At 35.9% G+C, this 18,877-nt stretch overlaps 2 protein-coding genes across 3 annotated transcripts in view; one reads left to right on the forward strand and one right to left on the reverse strand.

Moving 5' to 3' along the window:
• The first annotated feature begins 2,097 nt into the window (after positions 1–2,097).
• On the forward strand, positions 2,098–3,778 carry Syx18 (syntaxin 18). The gene is made up of 2 exons (XM_073976540.1): positions 2,098–3,278; positions 3,337–3,778. Exons 1-2 carry the CDS (start codon positions 2,319–2,321, stop codon positions 3,523–3,525), a joined length of 1,149 nt encoding a protein of 382 aa, XP_073832641.1. The 5' UTR covers positions 2,098–2,318; the 3' UTR covers positions 3,526–3,778.
• A 5,567-nt stretch (positions 3,779–9,345) lies between these two features.
• The window catches only part of mld (molting defective), a 123,850-nt gene continuing 114,318 nt past the window's right edge, over positions 9,346–18,877 (reverse strand). For both annotated transcript variants that reach the window (XM_073976549.1, XM_073976559.1), the window contains exons 5-6: positions 11,754–12,446; positions 9,346–11,690 (exon numbers count right to left, since the gene is read on the reverse strand). In XM_073976549.1, coding sequence (XP_073832650.1) covers positions 11,611–11,690; positions 11,754–12,446 — 773 coding nt within the window. In that variant the 3' untranslated portion in view covers positions 9,346–11,610. The remainder of the gene's footprint in view (positions 11,691–11,753; positions 12,447–18,877) is intronic.

Consider the following 18,877-nt stretch of genomic DNA (forward strand, 5'->3'; position numbering starts at 1 on the left):
CTTTCATGTTATCTATGAGAAAATCTGCGGGTTTTTCATGAGAGGACCTTCTGATCTTTTATTAGAAGGTCTTCGTAATTTCTTTTGGAAGATATAATAGACTTCTATGGGAAGCAATCTGGTCTTTCTATGACAATACCTTCGGATCTTCCATTAGAAGATCTTCGGGTCTTCTATTATACGACATTCGGGTCGCTCATAAGAAAATCTTCAGATATTTCTACAATATATTCGGGTCTTCTATAAGAAGACTTTCGGGTTTTCTATAAGAAGTCATTCGGATATTCTTTAAGCCGACTTTCGACCTTCTATGAAAAGTCCATCTGGTCTTCTATTTTCTATAAGAGGATCTTCTGGTTTCCCATGAGAAAACCTTCTATAGGATGACCTAAGGGTCTTCTATAGGAAGACCTATAGGTACTCTGCCTCTCTAGACCTACGGGTCTTCTATAAGAAGACCTAAGGTTCTTCTTTAAGACGACCAATGGACCTCTGGGAATTCTATAGAAAAAACTATGGGTTTTATAACATGACCTATGGGTCTTCTATATGAAGACTTAAAGGTCTACTTTAAGAAATCCTATGGTTCATATATACAAGAACTAAGGTCCATCTATAAGAATAGCTAAGGGTCTTCAATAAAAATATCTAACGCTTCGCTATAAGAAGTCCTAAGGGTTTTCTGTATGAAGACCTATGGGTCTTCTGTAGGAAAACCTTAGGGTCTTATATACGAAGACCTAAGGGTCTTCTATACAAAGGCCTAAGGGTCTTCTATATAAAGACCTAAGGGTATTCTATAAGAAGAACTAAAGGTCCTCTATAAGAAGACCTAAGGGTTCTCTATAGGAATGCCTTTGGGTCTTCTATAAGAAGATCTAAGATTCTTCTATAAAAATACCAAACAGTATTATAAAGAAGACCTAAGGTCTTGTAGAAGAATAAGAGGGCCTTTGTTCATCTGTAAGAAGACCTCGGGATCATCTATAAGAAGACTTCAGGGTCATCTATAAGAGGACCTCAGGGTCATCTATAAGAAGACTTCAGACTTCTATAATAAGACCTCAGGATCTTCTATAAGAAGACCTCAGGGTCTTCTATAAGAAGACCTCAGTGTCTTCTATAAGAAGACCTCAGGGTCTTCTATAAGAAGACCTCAGGGTCTTCTATAAGAAGACCTCAGGGTCTTCTATAAGAAGACCTCAGGGTCTTCTATAAGAAGACCTCAGGGTCTTCTATAAGAAGACCTGAGGGTCTTCAACAATAAGACCTCAGAGTCTTCAGCAAGAAGACCTCAGGACCTTTAACAAGAAGACCTGGGGGTCCTTACAAGACCTCAGGGTCTTCAACAAAAAGACCTCAGGGTCTTCTATAAAAAGACCTCAGGGTCTTCCACAATAAGACCTCAGAGTCTTCAGCAAGAAGACCTCAGGGTCTTCAACAATTAGACCTCGGGGTCCTTACAAGAAGACCTCAGTGTCTTCAACAAGAAGACCTCAGGGTCGGGTGACCGTGCAAACCAGACATTTTCGTTGGTCACCTTGGGATGTTTAATAGCTTTTGGGTCAGTTTATCAGCAATGGACTTGCCCACTAAAAATAAAATTATGTCGTATTCAAAATCGGGCTGAAATGTTTACAGTAGATAGCCCTTGTCTATTGCTCTGTTCTACAAAAAAAGTAAAATTTAGTAAAAAATTAGTAGATTCTTGCAGTTTTGGAATATACTTTATATTTCTGACCTGCGAAGTAGTATTATCTCGTTCTATTTTATTTAATTTTGTGCCAAAAACCCTGTCTCGTACTCCAAAGAGTTGCAAAACTTGCACTTCTCTTTTAACAAAAAGTTACACTTAGTGCCACTGATTTAATTGACAACGGGATAGGGTTGTGTGTCATGCCAATGTTATTCCAACTTTCATCGTTCTTCATTTTTCAAGCTAAATAAATGTCGCATCCTCGAGTTTTCAGCAGGTCAAACTCTCTAATTAGGAACTCAGTGGTGTTTCCAATAAAAAACGCCACAACTTTCGTATCGGCTGTTTTACTTTTAAATACACTCTACAACACTGTTTCATTTAACAAACAGCTGTTCGTTGCTGTCAAAATCTGGCTGGAAGATGTTGAAGATGTTGTCATTTTAGATTTTAGTGATGTGTCAACAAATTTGCTTCTATCAATCAGTCAATGTAGTTAAATTAAATTTCCCCTTAATCCCTTTTTGTTTAAAATAAACAAAGGAGATTTTTCATAAACAATCCACCCACCACATTAGGCCACATCACAGACCAAAGCTTTAATTTTTTGTAAAGCCCGAACATGGATATAACACACTTATTTAAGGCCGGAGTAATGAGCGTCAAATTACAACGTAAAGGTGTATTGGAAGCACAGAAAAGAATACTACCCAGCAAATCCACAAGCAATGCCAATGGTCAACGTGATGAATTCTCCAAACAGGCCAAGGATGTGTGCAATAAAATCACAACGCTGCGTAATGTTCTAATCGAGAATCGTTCAGCCTATATGCGTATAGGACAGCATTTAAAGAGTGCCGCACAAATGACGGACGAACAGAGAGATCTAATCGATAGGGAATCGGAGAAATTTGTAACATTCTATACACAGTATTTGGGGCAAATGCGTAACGATTGGAAAAAGGCAAAGCGAAAGCCTCAACAAAGGGAACACATGGAGGCAGTGTTGGATTTGTTGGCGGCCTATTTGAAGTCGGTACAACAAATCTATTTGGAGCAAAAAAAGTATCGGGTGCAGCATGAACTGGAAACATATCGTTTGCTGAAGTTGGCATCGGATAAAAAGAAAATTCCCGTAAGACCGGCCGGAGAGCATAGATCGAGAAAAACCTCTACGGTATCATCTACATCTAGTAGGGATTTACAATGGGAAGCAGTTGGAAGAACGGAGACAACTTCCGATACAGATCCCGGTGATGGATGGGATTTAGATGAAGATGATATTACAGCACCCAAATCTTCAGTATCCGATGGCAATAAATCACCACATGACAGTTCCAATTTGAGCAATACCTCATTTTCGGCTGATTCCAAAGCCCAGGTGGCCTTAGATGAAGATATACAAAAATCCGAACAAAATGTTGAAGATGCTGCCAAGAATCTTAGTCCCGAAGACATACAAATGTTTGAGGAAGAAAATCTACAATTGTATCATGAACTGCAGGGTCTATCGGAAGAGGTGGAGGCCATTGAAAAGAATGTTGTAGATATAGCAACACTGCAGGATATATTCACAGAAAAGGTAAAAGCTCATTGTATTCCAACAAGGAACATTATTAATTTTGTATTCTGTCTTTCAGGTTACTTTACAACAACACAACATTGAACGTATCATCAATGCTGTCATTGGCAGTACCGAAAATGTTAAAGATGCCAATGAACAAATTAAACAGGCCATACAACGTAATGCTGGTCTACGCGTTTGGTCGTTGTTCTTCCTCCTGGTTATGTCTTTATCTCTGCTATTCCTGGATTGGTATTATGACTAAGATGTGTACACACACATATTTATAATATAGCCGAGAGATGATGCCTTATTTCTCATCCACAAAAAATGTTCCATGTTCCATATTTCCGTTTTGCAATAAGTTTGTATGTTTCTCTCTGTGTTTTTGATACCGCTTTAGAGCTTAAGATTAATCAACAGTTCACCAAATTTGTTTTTATAGCTAATATAATGATGTAAAAAAACGTTATTCTCGAAGACTTTAAGGAATAAAGAAACGAATTCCACTATAAAAAGAATTAAAGTAGATCTTCTTTTCATAGTAGATTCGAATGACTTACCAAAAGGTCTTCTAATAGAAGTCCAGTAGGCCTTTTAATAGAAGTCCTGATGGTCTTCCCATAGAATGGAAAGACCATCTGGACCTAGAGAAGATCTTGTCATAAAAGTGGAGAAAGTCTGCTCATAAAACAAGAGTTTTCTTTATAGAAGTCTTTATGGTTGTTTTTTTTTAAAGGATCAGAACCATTCTTACAGAATGCAGAAGGCATTTGTACAGATGATCAAAGACAGCCAGAAGGCCTTCCCGAAAAAGTTCTTTTCAGAAGTAGAGTATGATTCTCGTAGGTGTTGAGATGTTTTTAGGACCATAACATCTTCTCGTATGAGAACATAGCACTTTTTTATAGATGTTCCTAAAGTCGCCCAGTCGCCCCCATTCTCTTTGCTGATCTAAATGCCTTTCCAGAAGGTTTTCTCATAGGAAACCAGAAGATCTTATAGAAAATAGAAGACCCGATGGACTTTTCATAGAAGGCCGAAAGTTGGCTTAAAGAATATCCGAATGACTTCTTATAGAAACTGCGAAAGTCTTCGTATAGAAGACCCGAACATCTTATAGAAATATCTGAAAGTTTTCTCATGAACGACATGAATGTCGTATCATAAAAGACCCGAAGATCTTCTAATGGAAGATTCAAAGGTATTGTCATAGAAAGTCCAGATTGCTTCCCATAGAAGTCTATTATGTATTCCAATAGAAATAACGAAGATCTTCTAATAAAAGATCAGAAGGTCGTCTCATGGAAACCCCGAAGATTTTCTCATAGATAACATGAAAGCCTTCTCATTTAAAACCCAAAGGCTTCCTCGTAGACGACCTAATGTCTTCTCGTGGAAAAATAAGTTCTGAAAGTCTTCTCAGATAAGTCCAGAAGATCGTCTAGTGGATGATATGCAGGTGTTCCCATAGGAAACAATAAGTTTTTCTCATAGAAGAATCAAGTGTCACCTAAGGAAGACCCGAAAGTATTTTATATGAGACGTTCCTCTTGGGAGGACCTGGAAGGTCTTATTCCAGAAGAACGTTTTTTTTGTAACACCAGAGGTTCTGTGAACAACAATATTTAACAACAAAGAAGCGCAGAAGTTCTTCTCGCAACAAGTAGGGTTTAAGAGCGACTTTCGGTTTTTTTTATAATTTCTAGGCTCATATCTTGGGCAAGTATGGACTTTCCCTAGATAAAAAATATATTTTTGTGTTCAAGGCAATAACCTCTATCTGTGGTAAAAATTTCAATGAAATCGCAGATCCTCGAATAAACACTACTTAAAATCGAAATTGTCTTAATAATAATAATTGTTCCACAAACATCCCAACAGGGACAAGGGAGAATTCTCTCATGCACCCCGATACATATTATCTCATTGATATGGGACATACTGCTTATCGCCGAAGTTTTACATGACACTTCCGAAATGTCGCTAACATACCCTGAGGGGTATTCGCCATTTTGCCACTTGTTGAAAATTTGATGTTGGCTGGTCTGGGAATCGATCCCGGGCATTCAGCGTGCAAGGCGGGTGTGGCAACAATTTTCTTATAAATTGTAATATTTCTCCAATAGCAGGCCCTCGGTCGGAGATGCATGCAAAAGTCGGCTGTGCGGACGTAATCTATATATATAAAGTAGAAAAATGTTTGTACGTTTGTTTGTTTGAACTTTGTGGACTCAAAAACCGCTGAACCGATCTTCCTGAAATTTTCAGAATATATCACTAAATGGCCTGAAAGTAATATAGGCTTTAAAATTTTTTCAAATTCCGCGTTGATCCGGTGATATAGGATCAGAATCGGAGGTACCTCCAAATGTGGAATGTGTGACGAAAATTGGCATACAAATAAATTTGTCAAAATATATTTTACCTTTTTTATAAATTAAGATTGTACCAATAGCTGGCCTTCGGACAGGAATTGACTTTCATGGGTACGCGATTTTTTTGAAAATTTGAAGGTCTGATGTATACGTGAAGTATGGACTTCCCATAGATAAAATAAATTGTTATATTCAAGACAATGAGTCCTATCTGTTGCAGACATTTCAAAGGAATCGATAGGTTGCGTTCTTATGGGAGAGTAGTCTTCTAATTGACTATGAGCAGCTTTCTTTATAAAATACCATAGAGTTTTCAGAGTTCTCTCTTAGAAATCCAGGAGGACAATTCTTTAAATATCAAAAAGACTTTAGCTATGTTCCAGAACTAAAAAGTTTTTACAATTTTTACCACTTTTACACATTTTGCGTTCCCGTACACAAAATTTATATGAAAATCGTATACGACTTTTACAACTTTTACGACTTTTACCACTTTATAAAGTACGGGAACAGGCCATTTATTAGAATAACATTCCTTCTCATAGACTCCCTACTATTTTGCGCAAAAGACTGATTGTAATAGATTAATACGATAAAAATTACCAATACAATGCTTTTCAAACTGTAAACAAAGTTTGTATACCAAAGCTGTTAACTATAGAATTGCATTTTAACGGTTTGACTATCAGCTGATAGTAGAATAATAAAAGAATAATGCAAATGTACTGTGACAAATGAAGATTTGTTAAAAATAAACAAATCTTATTACCAATACTACCGGCAAACATCAAAAAGACACATTGTAACACGCTCTTCTTTTATTTAATTATTCTCCCAATTTCTCTTGCCGTTAATTACTTGTTGTCATAGTCATCAGCAACAGTATATAATACGTTTTAGTATTTCTAAGCTTTGGTATACATTAAAGCTAAAAACAGATAAGCTGAAAGCACATACAACGTTTAAGTTTTGCGTTGGGCATTGACAAAAAAAAACAACAACAACAGGGGGACGCCGACATCAAAGTCCGGCGTTGATGTGTTTGCCGGCATATATTTCAAATGAATTTGAATTTTTCGGCATCATGCCCAACAGTGTAAAAACGGCCAAAACGACACAAAACTTTACTCAAACGTTGTATGTGTTTCCAGCTTATGGGTACTTTACACGATATGTTTTTTACATATGAGTTGTCACTTTGCATATACATTTTGTATTGGAGTAGTGACAAGTCATATGTAAAAAACATACCGTGTAAAGTACCCATTAACTTTCTGTTTAGCGCAAAACTACTTTTGGAAATTTTGTAGTTTTTTCGAATTGTCCTTGCTTGCAAATTTCGAAGTGCAATATCAAAACCTCTTGCGAGGAGAAAATAAAAGTAAACAAGTTTTTATAGGAGTGTATATCGAGGCACAAGTTAAGATGAAGGCCACCTCGTGTAATTTTCCTTGAAATGTCTGCCGCCGATAGCCCTTGGTACCCTTAATGCAATAATATATAGAGATATATTTCTAAGAAATTTAGTATAGTGCTGTTGTTCTGCTGTGATGATCGGCTACCGTTGCTAAAGGGATGTAATAGCTTGTTTGCACTTCTGAAGGTTAACCCCCTGGATTTGTTGTTTGTCTTTTGTTGAAAAAATTGTGATCAAAGTGTCTGAAACACGTAGGAGTAACTAGAAATAAGTCTCTTTTGTTGATACATAGAAGTTGCTCTGAAGACATGATGAGTGACTTAATGGTATTTTTTTGCGAAAGAGTAGACCAAGCAATGAAAAATAGTTAAAGTAGCTGGAGTTGATTATTATCAGGTATGTCACAGAAACTAATTCCGATCGAAAGTGGAATTAATTCTGTATTTAGCTTCTTCAGGTAACCAAATTTTTCGGAATGAAACCACTTTTGCATTTGCATGTATCCTTTTGTAATGGAAAGTGAAAATTGCTAAATTTTTAATTGCTACCCTTTTGTTGGACAGGTGCGATCTGTAAGTGAAATCGATTAGATTAGATTATAAAGAAAGCTATTCATCATCAATTAGAAGACGACTACTCACCCATAAGAACGCCTCTGATCTTTAATGAAAAGCATAGAGCGGATTTACATGCGACCTACCTTCATTGCAAAGGTAAAGGAAGGTGATGGATTTTAAACAAAGAATTGTTGTCTACGAAATCGTAATAAGCCCGTTGCCCTTTGTAAATTGAGTATCTCCCAAAATCACCATTAAGAAAACAATTTCATATTATATTCAAAAATTATAGAGTAAATTTATTTTCATAGTAAATTATAGGTAATAGTAATAATGATCTTGCAGGCAGACATATTGTATGTCTTGCTGAGAGGGGGGTTGTTATTTTGTTTACATTCTTTTTTTGTTTTTATAAAATTCAGACTTTGTGAATGTTTAGAACTTATTATTGAATATCCATAACTTTAAATGATAATTTTTATTATTAACTACTTACAAATAGGCTTTATAAACTTAATATTATTTATGCTGTTGTTATTGTTCATTTAAAAACTTATTTATTTTTATTCATATCACTTACATATGTTATACTACGTACAATTTTTGGGTTTTATTTGTATTTATATGTATACTTAAGGTTACCTTAGGTTGTATTTATTTATTTTGATTTCACTTTGCAATTCTCACAATTATTTTTTTCATTTATATTTCTATGGATATAATTTTTGGTTGGTTTAAAAAAATACTATATATTTTTAAAATTTATTATAATATTATTGTTGTTTGTTATTATTGCTAATTGATTTTTATTTTTGTATGTATTTATGTGTATTTTGTGCTCTAGGTGTTTATATATTTACTTTTTCTCTTTTATATAAAACTTTTGGGTTAAAATGGGCACATCGCACCTGTTTAACAAAAGGGCAGTAACTCAATTTTTTCGAAGAGGAAAAAAAAACAGAAGTTATTAATCTGAAGCCATGAAGAGTCACATAAAGTTATACTTTGACGAAAGATTAGACAAAATAATGGTAAATTTTTACAGTGGGTGGAGTTGATCTGTATGAGACTTTTTAATAAGAACTGAAAATTTCAACATTTTGAGTTAATATCCTTTTTTTGAACAGTTGCAATATGTATGTTGTTGTATTTGTATAACAAACAATATTTTGGGGATTTCATTTTATTAATTTCATTTTTACAATTATCATTACCCAACATTTTGTTTTGGGATTTTTCCGTCTATTCAGATTTCATTTTTTTCTGAGAATCTAGTAAAAATTTAATTCAATACATGGTATAAGTAAAGAGGTAGATTTAAATGAAAAAAATCTATAAAACCCTTGTTTTTACTGAATTCCTAAAACATCAAAATTGGTAAACACAAAAGCAACAAGTGGGTTTGTTTACAATACCAATTTTGAGCATTGTATAAAAACACGAAAAATGAATGAAGGGCCAAGGTTTCTCCACATAATCGAGTTTCGGATATGATAAAATGTTTGTTTCAATGATAAGCTGACAAATTTCTTCCATACTAATAGTCTAAACACGAATTTAAAAACCATTGAATTCTATTGTTTTTAAAATTGTTTGGCATATTATTCAAACAGCACACACACATACAAAGATTGTGTATATTGTTTTGACGTTTTAGGAATAGTCGAAAGAAAAAATTTAAATTAACAGGAAGCTTTGGCTAACCTTTCTTATTAAACCATGATTCAATATACTTATTTCTTGTTAAGGAATATATTTATATTGATGGAATTTGAAAAAAAAAATTGAAATACTTTATAACAAAATATTCTAAAGAAATATTTTTAAAAATATTGCAATTTTATTTAGATGTTATTTAATTAAAAAATCAACAACATAAGACCGCTCCATCTTCTATACGTCATAGAAGACACCAACGATATAGAGGACTATTGGTCTCCTAGACAGTGTAGAAGACCATAGGACTTCTAGACGATATTGAAGACCCCAAAATTTTCTAGAGGGCAAAGAAGACCTAATGTTCTTTTAGGCGACCATGAAGACCCCAAGATCTTCTAGATGGCATAAAAGACATCAATGGCTCAATATCTTATAGACGTAGAACACCTCAAAATATTCTAAACGATATAGGAGACTTTTGTCTTCTAGATGGCATAAAAGACATCAATGGCCCAATATCTTATAGACGACATAAAGACCTCAAGGTCTTCTAAAGGACATAGAACACCTCAAAATCTTCTAAACGACATAGGAGACTTTAAAGTTGTCAAGACGACATAGAACACCTTAGGACCTTATAAACGGCAAAGAAAACATCAATGTTTTCTAGACAAAAATAAAACATGAAGGTTTTTGGAGACATAGAAGACGTAAGGACTACATAGGAGACCTCAGTGTCTTCTAAAAACAAGACACAACGGTCTTCTAGATGATATTGAAGTCCTTAAGGTCTTCCGCAAGACATAGAATACCTCAAGGTCTTCTAGATAACAAAGAGGACCTTAAGATCTTCAAAACAACACAGAAGATCTCAGGGTCTTCTAAACGACATAGAAGACATAGAATACCTTAAGGTCTCCTAGGTAACAAAGAAAACCTTATGATCTTCAAAACAACACAGAAGATTTCAGGGTCTTCTAAGAGACATAGAATACCTCAAGGTCTTCTAGGTAACAAAGAAGACCTTAAGATGTTCAAGACAACGTAGAAGACCGCAGGGTCTTCTAAACGACATAGAAGACATCACGGTCTTCTAGACGACATTGAAGACTTAAAGGTCCCCTAGAAGAAAAAGACGACATCGAAGACTTTATAATTTTCTAGACAACATAAATCTTAAGCTGAAAACACATCCAAGGTTTGAGTAAAGTTTTGTGTTGGGGGTTGAGAAAAAAACAACAACAACAGGGCGACGCCGACTCCAAAGTCCAGCGTTGATCTGGCATCATGCCCAACAGTGTAAAAACGGCCAAAACGACACAAAACTTTACCCAAACGTTGGATGTGTTCTCAGCTTTAAAGTCTTCAATGTCGTCTTTGAAATAACTCAGACAACATCATATAGAAGACATCATTAGGTCTCCTATGTCGCATAGAAGAGATCTAAAGATCTTTCATTTCGCATAGAAGACAACTTTAGATACTCTGCGGTGTATAGAAGATATATTGAGATCTTTTATATCGCCTATAACTAATTTTTAGGTCTTCTATGTCACACTGAACTCATCGTAAGGGCCGACTGCCAGCATCTTTGGATCCTCATGGAGGTTTTATTTGTGGTTGTTGTTTTGTTAGGTGGTCTCTTTTATCTAATCTTTTGATTGAAACCCAAAAATATTTTTATCTGTAACTTAGCTTAAATTGAAGTCTCTTTGTTCAGACTTTAGCCTCTGAGAATATTCGAATAGGAAGGAAAAAAATACAATATTTTTTTTTAAACATTAATAGGATTGTTTGGAAATGCAACAAATATCTTAAAGAACTAAATTATGTTTCACATGTATGGCATTAATTTTCTTTATAAAACTAAAGAGAAACTTAAAAGTAAATGTATCTCACTTATTGTTGACATAATTTGTTTGTTTACTTTAGGTTAATTAAATAAGAAGGATAAAAGTATGAGGAAAGTCTTTAAAGAATAAAAAAATCTGACAAAGTCCTTATATGCTCCACAAAGACCTTCTGTACATTACTCTGTGGAACCTTGGATGAAAGTTTTTTTATAAAAAGAAAGCGGAAGGTCTATAAAGAAAGTTGAAGTAAACGATTTGGAACGCCATAAATTGCTTCAAGTATATCCAACAGTTTATTTGTGGTCCAATTGGAACGCCATAGATTGCTTCAAGTAGATCCAACAGTTTATTTGCGGACCAATGACGCTCTTTCAGGTAACATTTACTGATGTGTTTTAATTTTGCAGATCTTTGTTAATCCCTTCAATAACCGAGAAAATTCATTCCACTCTTCTTAGCATATCTCATCGAAATACAAAGTCGCACTTAATTATTTCCCATCTTGGCCTTTTGTGCTTTAGGAGCCTCCAAGTAGACACAGGCAAATGGTAGGGGCATAAAGTTAGCTAAAAAAGAAATAAAAGCTTTAATTAATAAAAAATCTTTTTTAATTTTAATCCCCAACTCACCTTCATGCGCCACCTTTTCATGGGCCTTCAAGGCACTCTCGGTGGCAAATTGCCGTTTACATTCACGACAGGTGTGCAGCTTTTCAAATTTATGTACCGTTAAACGATGCAGCGTTAGCTGTGATGGTCGTGGAAAACGTATCTGACAAATGTTACATTCAAAGGGTCGACCATGAGCATCGTGAGTTTCCATGTGACGTTGCAGGGCATTGCGTAGACGAAAACCACGATTACAAATATTACAAGTATACGCCATGCTAGATTGAATGTTGTGCACCAGAGTACGGTGTTTGCGTAAAGCAGGAGCTGTGGCAAATTTATCTTCACACAATTGACATGTATAGGAGGAGGCGGTATCACTTGATGCCACAGAAGCTTCAAATTGCTGGATATTGTTACTGTGATTATTGTAATTGCAACCGCCACCGCCATTGTTGCTATTGTAGCTGACCATACAATTACTGTTGGCCGACGACGAACAGTTATTGCCTGCACTACATTTTATGGGACTCTTACGGAATTGCCTTAAACCACCAGATTCATTTTGTTCCGCTGCATGCATATTATAATGAGATTGATGATAATTCATCTTGTCACAGTGAGGATTTACACGTTGTTGTTGTTGGCCATAGCATTCTTTGTGGTTGGTTTGCTGCGATGCACTGGATTTTGAGGAACAGCAGCTATCATCATCTGGAAATAAAAACAAAAAAAGGTAACATAAAATCGAAGTTAGTAAATTTTAATGTAATTAATTTTTCTTCTGGCATTAGGATTCTTCTTGTCGCAGTAACATCAGATGCCGCAATAAGACCCCTCCTTTGGTAAGTACATTTTTTATTCTAAAAAATGCTTAAAGCTGAAAACACATCCAACGTTTGAGTAAAGTTTTGTGTCATATCTGGTGGATGAATAAAATGAAAAGTGCTGCCAAGTTTACATTTTTCTTTATTCTTCTACCAGAAAGGACACAAAACTTTACTCAAACGTTGCATGTATTTTCAGCTTAAAGACCTCGACACATAAGAAGCGTGGCACTCTTGCTGAAGTCATATCTGATAAAAGATTAAAGACTAAGTTCGACCTAATAAAAATATTTCAGAATCACATTTGAATTAGGTCGAACTTGGTCTTTAGTCATTTACCAGATATTACTTAAGCAAGAATGCCATGCTTCTTATGTGTCGAGACCTTAAAGGCCTGCGTACATAAGCTGCTTTGCCTGATTGCCTTGCCTTGCTGCTTCAATAAAAAAATAAAAGAACAAAGAAGGCCGACCCAAATTCCAACTGATGGCAACCCAGTTCGAAATTTCGTCTTTATTCTATTATTTTTATTACGTCAGAAATGAAGCAGGTAAGCAAGGCAATCAGGCAAAGCAGCTTATGTACGCAGGCCTTTACTTTTCAGTCAAAAGTTGTAATTGTCGACAGGAATTGATGTTTTAACTATTGTGAACAAATCTCAACAAAAGTTATATGTTTAACTCGGACAAATATCTTCTTTGTTTGGCTTCCGAAGTTACAGTGAACGACAAGAATTGATGTTTTAATTATTGCTGCATTAAAAATATCCTGCAGATGTCGCTATCTATATATGACAAACCTAGAAACCAAACCTTGGTTTTCTCGACGACATAGAAGACCCCAAGTCTCCTAGATGACACAGAATATCCCTATAGATGGCATAGAAAAGACTTTACATCTTCTAGCTGGCATAGAGGACCTCTAGGTTTTCAAAACGGCATAGCAGACCCCTAGGTCTTCTAGACATTACGTCTTATAGACGACAAATAAGATCTTTGGTTCTTATATAGTACTTAGATGATCCCCAAGTCTGCCGTATGACATAGAAGGCCACTAAATCTTTACATGGCATACACTCCTAGGAATTCTAAACGACATAAAAGACTTCAGGGACCTTTAGACGGCATAAATGACCACTAGCATTGCATAGAAGGACCTCAAGGACTTCTAGACGATAGATCTCAAGGTCTTGTAGACGACATGGAAGACTTTATGGTTTTTTAGACGACATAAACCTTAAACTCTTCAATGTCGTCTATAAGGCTTCTCGACAACATCGTATAGAAGACATCTTTAGGCCTTCTATTTCGCATAGAAAACATCTTGAGATCTTTCATTTCGCAAAGAAGACAAATGTAGGTTTTCTATGGCGCATAGAGATCTATCTTGAAGTCTTCTATATTCACCTTCACCTACAATAGACCTTCAGGTCTAACTGACAGCATCTTGCGATCCTCATGGAGGTTTTACTTGTTGTTTTGCTAGGTGGTCTCTTCTATCTTTTTATTGAAACCCAAAAACATTTTATCTGTAACTGTTCATAAAAATATGAAAAAATAATTCTAGGCTTCTATACAATATTGAGCGACCTTTTGGTCCTCTAAACCACATCAAATGTCTTCCAGACATTCTGGATGACGACATAGAAAGCCTCAAGGCTTCTCAGACAATATATAGGCCTCCTATACTACTAAAAGACATAAAAGACTTCAGGGACCTTTAGACGGCATAAAATACCACTAGGATTGCATATAAGGTCAGTAGGTACTCTAGACAACGTTGGTTTTCTTATAATAGAAAAAATAACTTTAGGCTTCTAGACAATATTGAGCGACCTTTTGGACTTCTAAACGACACCAAATGTCTTCCAGGCATTCTAGATGACGACATAGAAAACCTCAAGGCTTGTCAGACTATCTATAGGCCTCCTATACCACCATACATTGCATCTATTCACACACATAAACCATATATGTAGGTCGACATAGAATTACCCTTAGGATTCCGATTCGACCACAAATTGCTTCTATCTACGCATAGAAACTCTTTAGGTCTTCTAAAACGACACACAACAACTTATAGACGACATAGAATAACCTCTGTGGCCTCTAAGTGTACTAGAAAACGACGACATAGAATTCCTCTTGTCCAAGTCTTCTAAAATGGTGAAGTCTAGGGGTTGTCAGACTATCTATAGGCCTCCTAAACAGCATACGTTGCTTCTATTCACACATGTAAAGCCTATAGGTCGACATAGAAAACCTCAAGGTTTATCAGACTACCTCTAGGCCACATACACGGCCACAAATTACTTCTATCCACACATAGAAACCCTTCAGGTCTTCTAAAACGACACACAACAACTTATAGACGACATAGAATAACCCCTGGGGGGCCTCTAAAGGCCTAAGTACATAAGCTGCCTCGCCTGCTTGCCTTGCTTTCCTGCTTCATTTCTGACATAACAAAAATAAAAGAATAAAGGAGGCCGAGCAAATTTCGAACTAGGCTACCCTTTTCTTTTTTATTCTTTTAGTAGAAGCAAACTAGGCAAGCAGGCGAGGCAGCTTATGTACACAGGCCTTTAGTACATAAACTGCCTCGCCTACTTGCCTTGCTGTCCTGCTTTATTTCTGACATAACAGAAATAAAAGAATAAAGAAGGCTAAGCCAATTTCGAACTAGGGTACCCTTTTCTTTTTTATTCTTTTATCACCAAGCAAGGCAAGCAGACGAGGCAGCTAATGTACCCAGGCCTTAAGTGGACTAGACGACATAGAAGTCCTGTAAGTCTTATAGACCACACAGAAGACCTAAAATGACGACCTCTACAACTTTTAAGACCCGTGGGTTCTAGCCGAAAGTTCTTCTGACCTTTACTTTTAAATGACATACTCGTATATGACATTAAGGCCTGAGTACATAAGCTGTCTCGCCTGGTTGCCTTGCTTCCCTGCTTCATTTCTGACATAACAAAAATAAAAGAATAAAGAAGAAAAGGGCAACCTAGTTCGAAATTCTTGTATTTCATGTTATGTCAGAAATGAAGCAGGAAAGCAAGGCAACCAGGCGAGACATCTTATGTACCCAGGCCTTTAAGGCCTGCGTACATAAGCTGCTCTGCCTGATTGCCTTGCTTACCTGCTTCATTTCTGACGTAATAAAAATAATAGAATAAAGACGAAATTTTGAACTGGGTTGCCATCAGTTGGAAATTGGGTCGGCATTCTTTGTTCTTTTATTTTTTATTGGAGCAGCAAAGCAAGGCAATCAGGCAAAGCAGCTTATGTACGCAGGCCTTTAGAGTTGTGTAGTTCCGGAACGAACTAGTTCCAAGGAACTATTCCGGACAAGGAACTATATCCGGCTCTTTCAGTTGTATAGTTCCTTTAGTTCCATTGTGTTCACGTAAGACGCGGCGGTGCCGAAGTTTTTCGGCAATTTACACACATGCGACACGAATGCCAAGAAAGAGCGTAAGAAAGAGAACAAATGTTTTGATTTGAGTAGAGTATTGAGGAGGATTCAAAATCCATTAAAAAACTCAAATTACAAGTCATATAGTAATTAAAAGTATCAAATTACATATCTTAAGTAAACAAATGGGGTAAAAAGGGTCGCAGACTCATTTATAAAGTAAACAAACAGCATACCATGAGATGGGGTGACCGTGGGAAATTCTTGGAATTCCTTATGCTGGGGGGAAGCATGTCCACTATCAACGTGGGTGGCTTCGTTTGTCCGTCCGTCTGTCCGTAAGCATGCTGGATCGTGTCCATGATCAATGTGGGTGGTCTCGTTTGTCCGTCTGTCTGTTGATTGATCTAATTATGAAGCATTGACCATTGTTGAGGCATTGTGTTTATTGTATGTTTGTGTGTATGTCGTTTGGTTCCTTTTGCTTTGCATTGGATCAGCAGCCACGATAGCTTTATTGTATGTTTGTGTGTATGTCGTTTGGTTCTTTTGCTTTACTTTAAGTCAGAGGACAAGTGTACTGAGTATTTACTGTGTGTTTGAATATGAATTCGATCGATCTTTTCGATTTGTTTATTATTATTCGATGAAGGCGACAATGTCTTTAATATTTAATTGAAGGGTAGATTGAATTTTTGGTTGCTTCAAATTGATCTTGTCAATGGATTTGGATATGAATGCAAATATGATTGGGAGAGTTAAGGGGGAAAGGGGAACCAATGTGTACAAATGAGAAATCGATGACCATTGTTGAGGCATAGCGCTTGTGGTGGTACACTGGAAAAATATGTATGCATGTGTAACCGTGGGAAATTCTTGGAATTCCGTCCGTCCGTCCGCGTGACCGTGGGAACTTTTTTGGAATTCCGTTTGTCCGTCCGTCTGCTGACCGTGGGAACTTTTGGAATTCCGTTTGTCCGTGGGCATGCTTAATCGTGTCCATGATCAATGGTCCTGTTTGTCCCTCCTTTTGTCAGTTCATTGATCTAATTTCCTAATGTTATGAAATAAATGACGTCATCAGTTGGGTTTAAATAAAAAATGAATGAAACTGTACTCAAAAAGAATTTCTTTGAGTGCATAAATCGAAACAATCCAAATGAATTCATTTGGATCTTTTCAATTTTTTTATTTCAGAAGTCAAGTAAAGAATTAGCAAAAACTTGAATATTGGATTGAAGGGATGGTTTGGGATATTAAAGCATATGTGGGTGCGTGTGTATGTTTGATTCTTTGCAGTTATGAGGAATGTATTAACATTAAGTTCTAGCAATTTGTTATGAGTAAGAGGTTGAAAGGGGAAGCAAGCATCGAATGCTTTAAGATTAGCTAGAGCATTAATCATATGTTTGTATGAATATTGCCCTTCGATTGAAGCAGTGACCATTGTTGAGGCAATCAGTTTATATATATATGTTTGTGTGTATGCAGTATGATTCCTTTGCTTTGCATTGGATCAGCAGCCACGATCGCTTTATTTTATGTTTGTGTGTATGTCGTTTGGTTCTTTTTCCATTCCTTTTAATCAGCAGGCGTAATTGTCGCCTTTAACGAAAGCAAAAGGCGACAAGTGCCTGGGGCTATCTGCTGTGTTTGAATATGAATTCGATTCTCTTCTCGATTTGTTTGTTATTGTTTGATCTTAATATTTAATTGAAGGATGGATTGAATTTTTGGTTGCTTCAAATTGATCTTGTCAATGGATTTGGATATGAATGCAAATATGATTAGGGAAGTTAAGGGGGAAAGGGGAACCAATGTGTACAAATGAGAAATCGATGACCATTGTTGAGGTATAGCGTTTGTATGTACGTCAGTCCAGCTTCCTTTAAATTTATGCTGTGTATGTTTGCATTAAACCAAAAGGAGGAATCATTGAACTTTCATTCAGTATTACACAATATCGGATTTGTTTTGATTGTTATGAATCTGGGTTATTGGACCACACAACGTCTGATTCTTTGAACACTGTATGTATGTATATACATATATGCATATATTTTGTCGTCTTGAACTTGAAAAGGAATATATTTTTAATATAGAAAATGCTGAGCATATTTAATGTAAACAAATAAAGTGTTTAAAAGCGAAGGAAGTTTTAGAAAAATTATTCAGTTTCTAAAAATTATCGGACGTGTATCTCATCATCTTAAAAGTACAAAATATGTCAGTGCCAGTTTCAAAGGACGATTCAATCTTCCGTTTGCAACAACAGCATTTACTCCAGGACAGCATCGGTGACGCATACTTAAGTAGAGTAATGGAGAACTATGAATTTACATCCATGTTGCGGAACAATTTTTTAAACGATATTGCTGGAGATCAATACTGCATACATGTAATTATGAGTTACGAGTTAGAAATTTTGAGAAAGGGTCTCCCGGAGAAGCCTAAAATCCTGAAGGTAGAGGAATTGCCGACTGTATCACCATTGATTTTAAGCGATATTGACAGCTATATAAAAGAACATCTAAACGCACTCCTAAACATAGCTTGTAGAGTAGAGGATAACAATATAAATAGCTTTTTAATAAAGTTTTTAAACACTTATAAATAAAATCAATTTCGAAAATAAGTATAATCTCTTCTTTTTTTAATGGGGGGAAGGTTGAGTTGGGTGGAAGGGTTGCGAAATCCATGTTTAATCGTGTTACAATTTTAGTATAAAAAGCCCATACTTTTAAATACGATTCACAGTTTAAACGTTATTAACAAAAGTAGGAAGCATTGTTCTGCGACCATTCGATTGAAGCAATGATCATTGTTGAGGCATTATTATGTATGACCATCAACTTGATGTTGTTATATGTTTACATTAAAACAAAAGGAGGAATCATTGAA

The sequence above is a fragment of the Musca autumnalis genome, unplaced genomic scaffold, assembly GCF_047663935.1.
Source record: "Musca autumnalis isolate F117 unplaced genomic scaffold, ASM4766393v1 scaffold_1, whole genome shotgun sequence".
In the NCBI taxonomy this organism is placed as follows: Eukaryota; Metazoa; Arthropoda; class Insecta; order Diptera; family Muscidae; genus Musca; species Musca autumnalis.

Coding starts and splice junctions, on each gene's coding strand:
- Syx18 (XM_073976540.1), top strand. CDS start 2,319: ATGGATATAACACACTTATTTAAGGCCGGAGTAATGAGCGTCAAATTA. Junction 3,279..3,336: donor AGGATATATTCACAGAAAAG/GTAAAAGCTCAT, acceptor TCTGTCTTTCAG/GTTACTTTACAACAACACAA.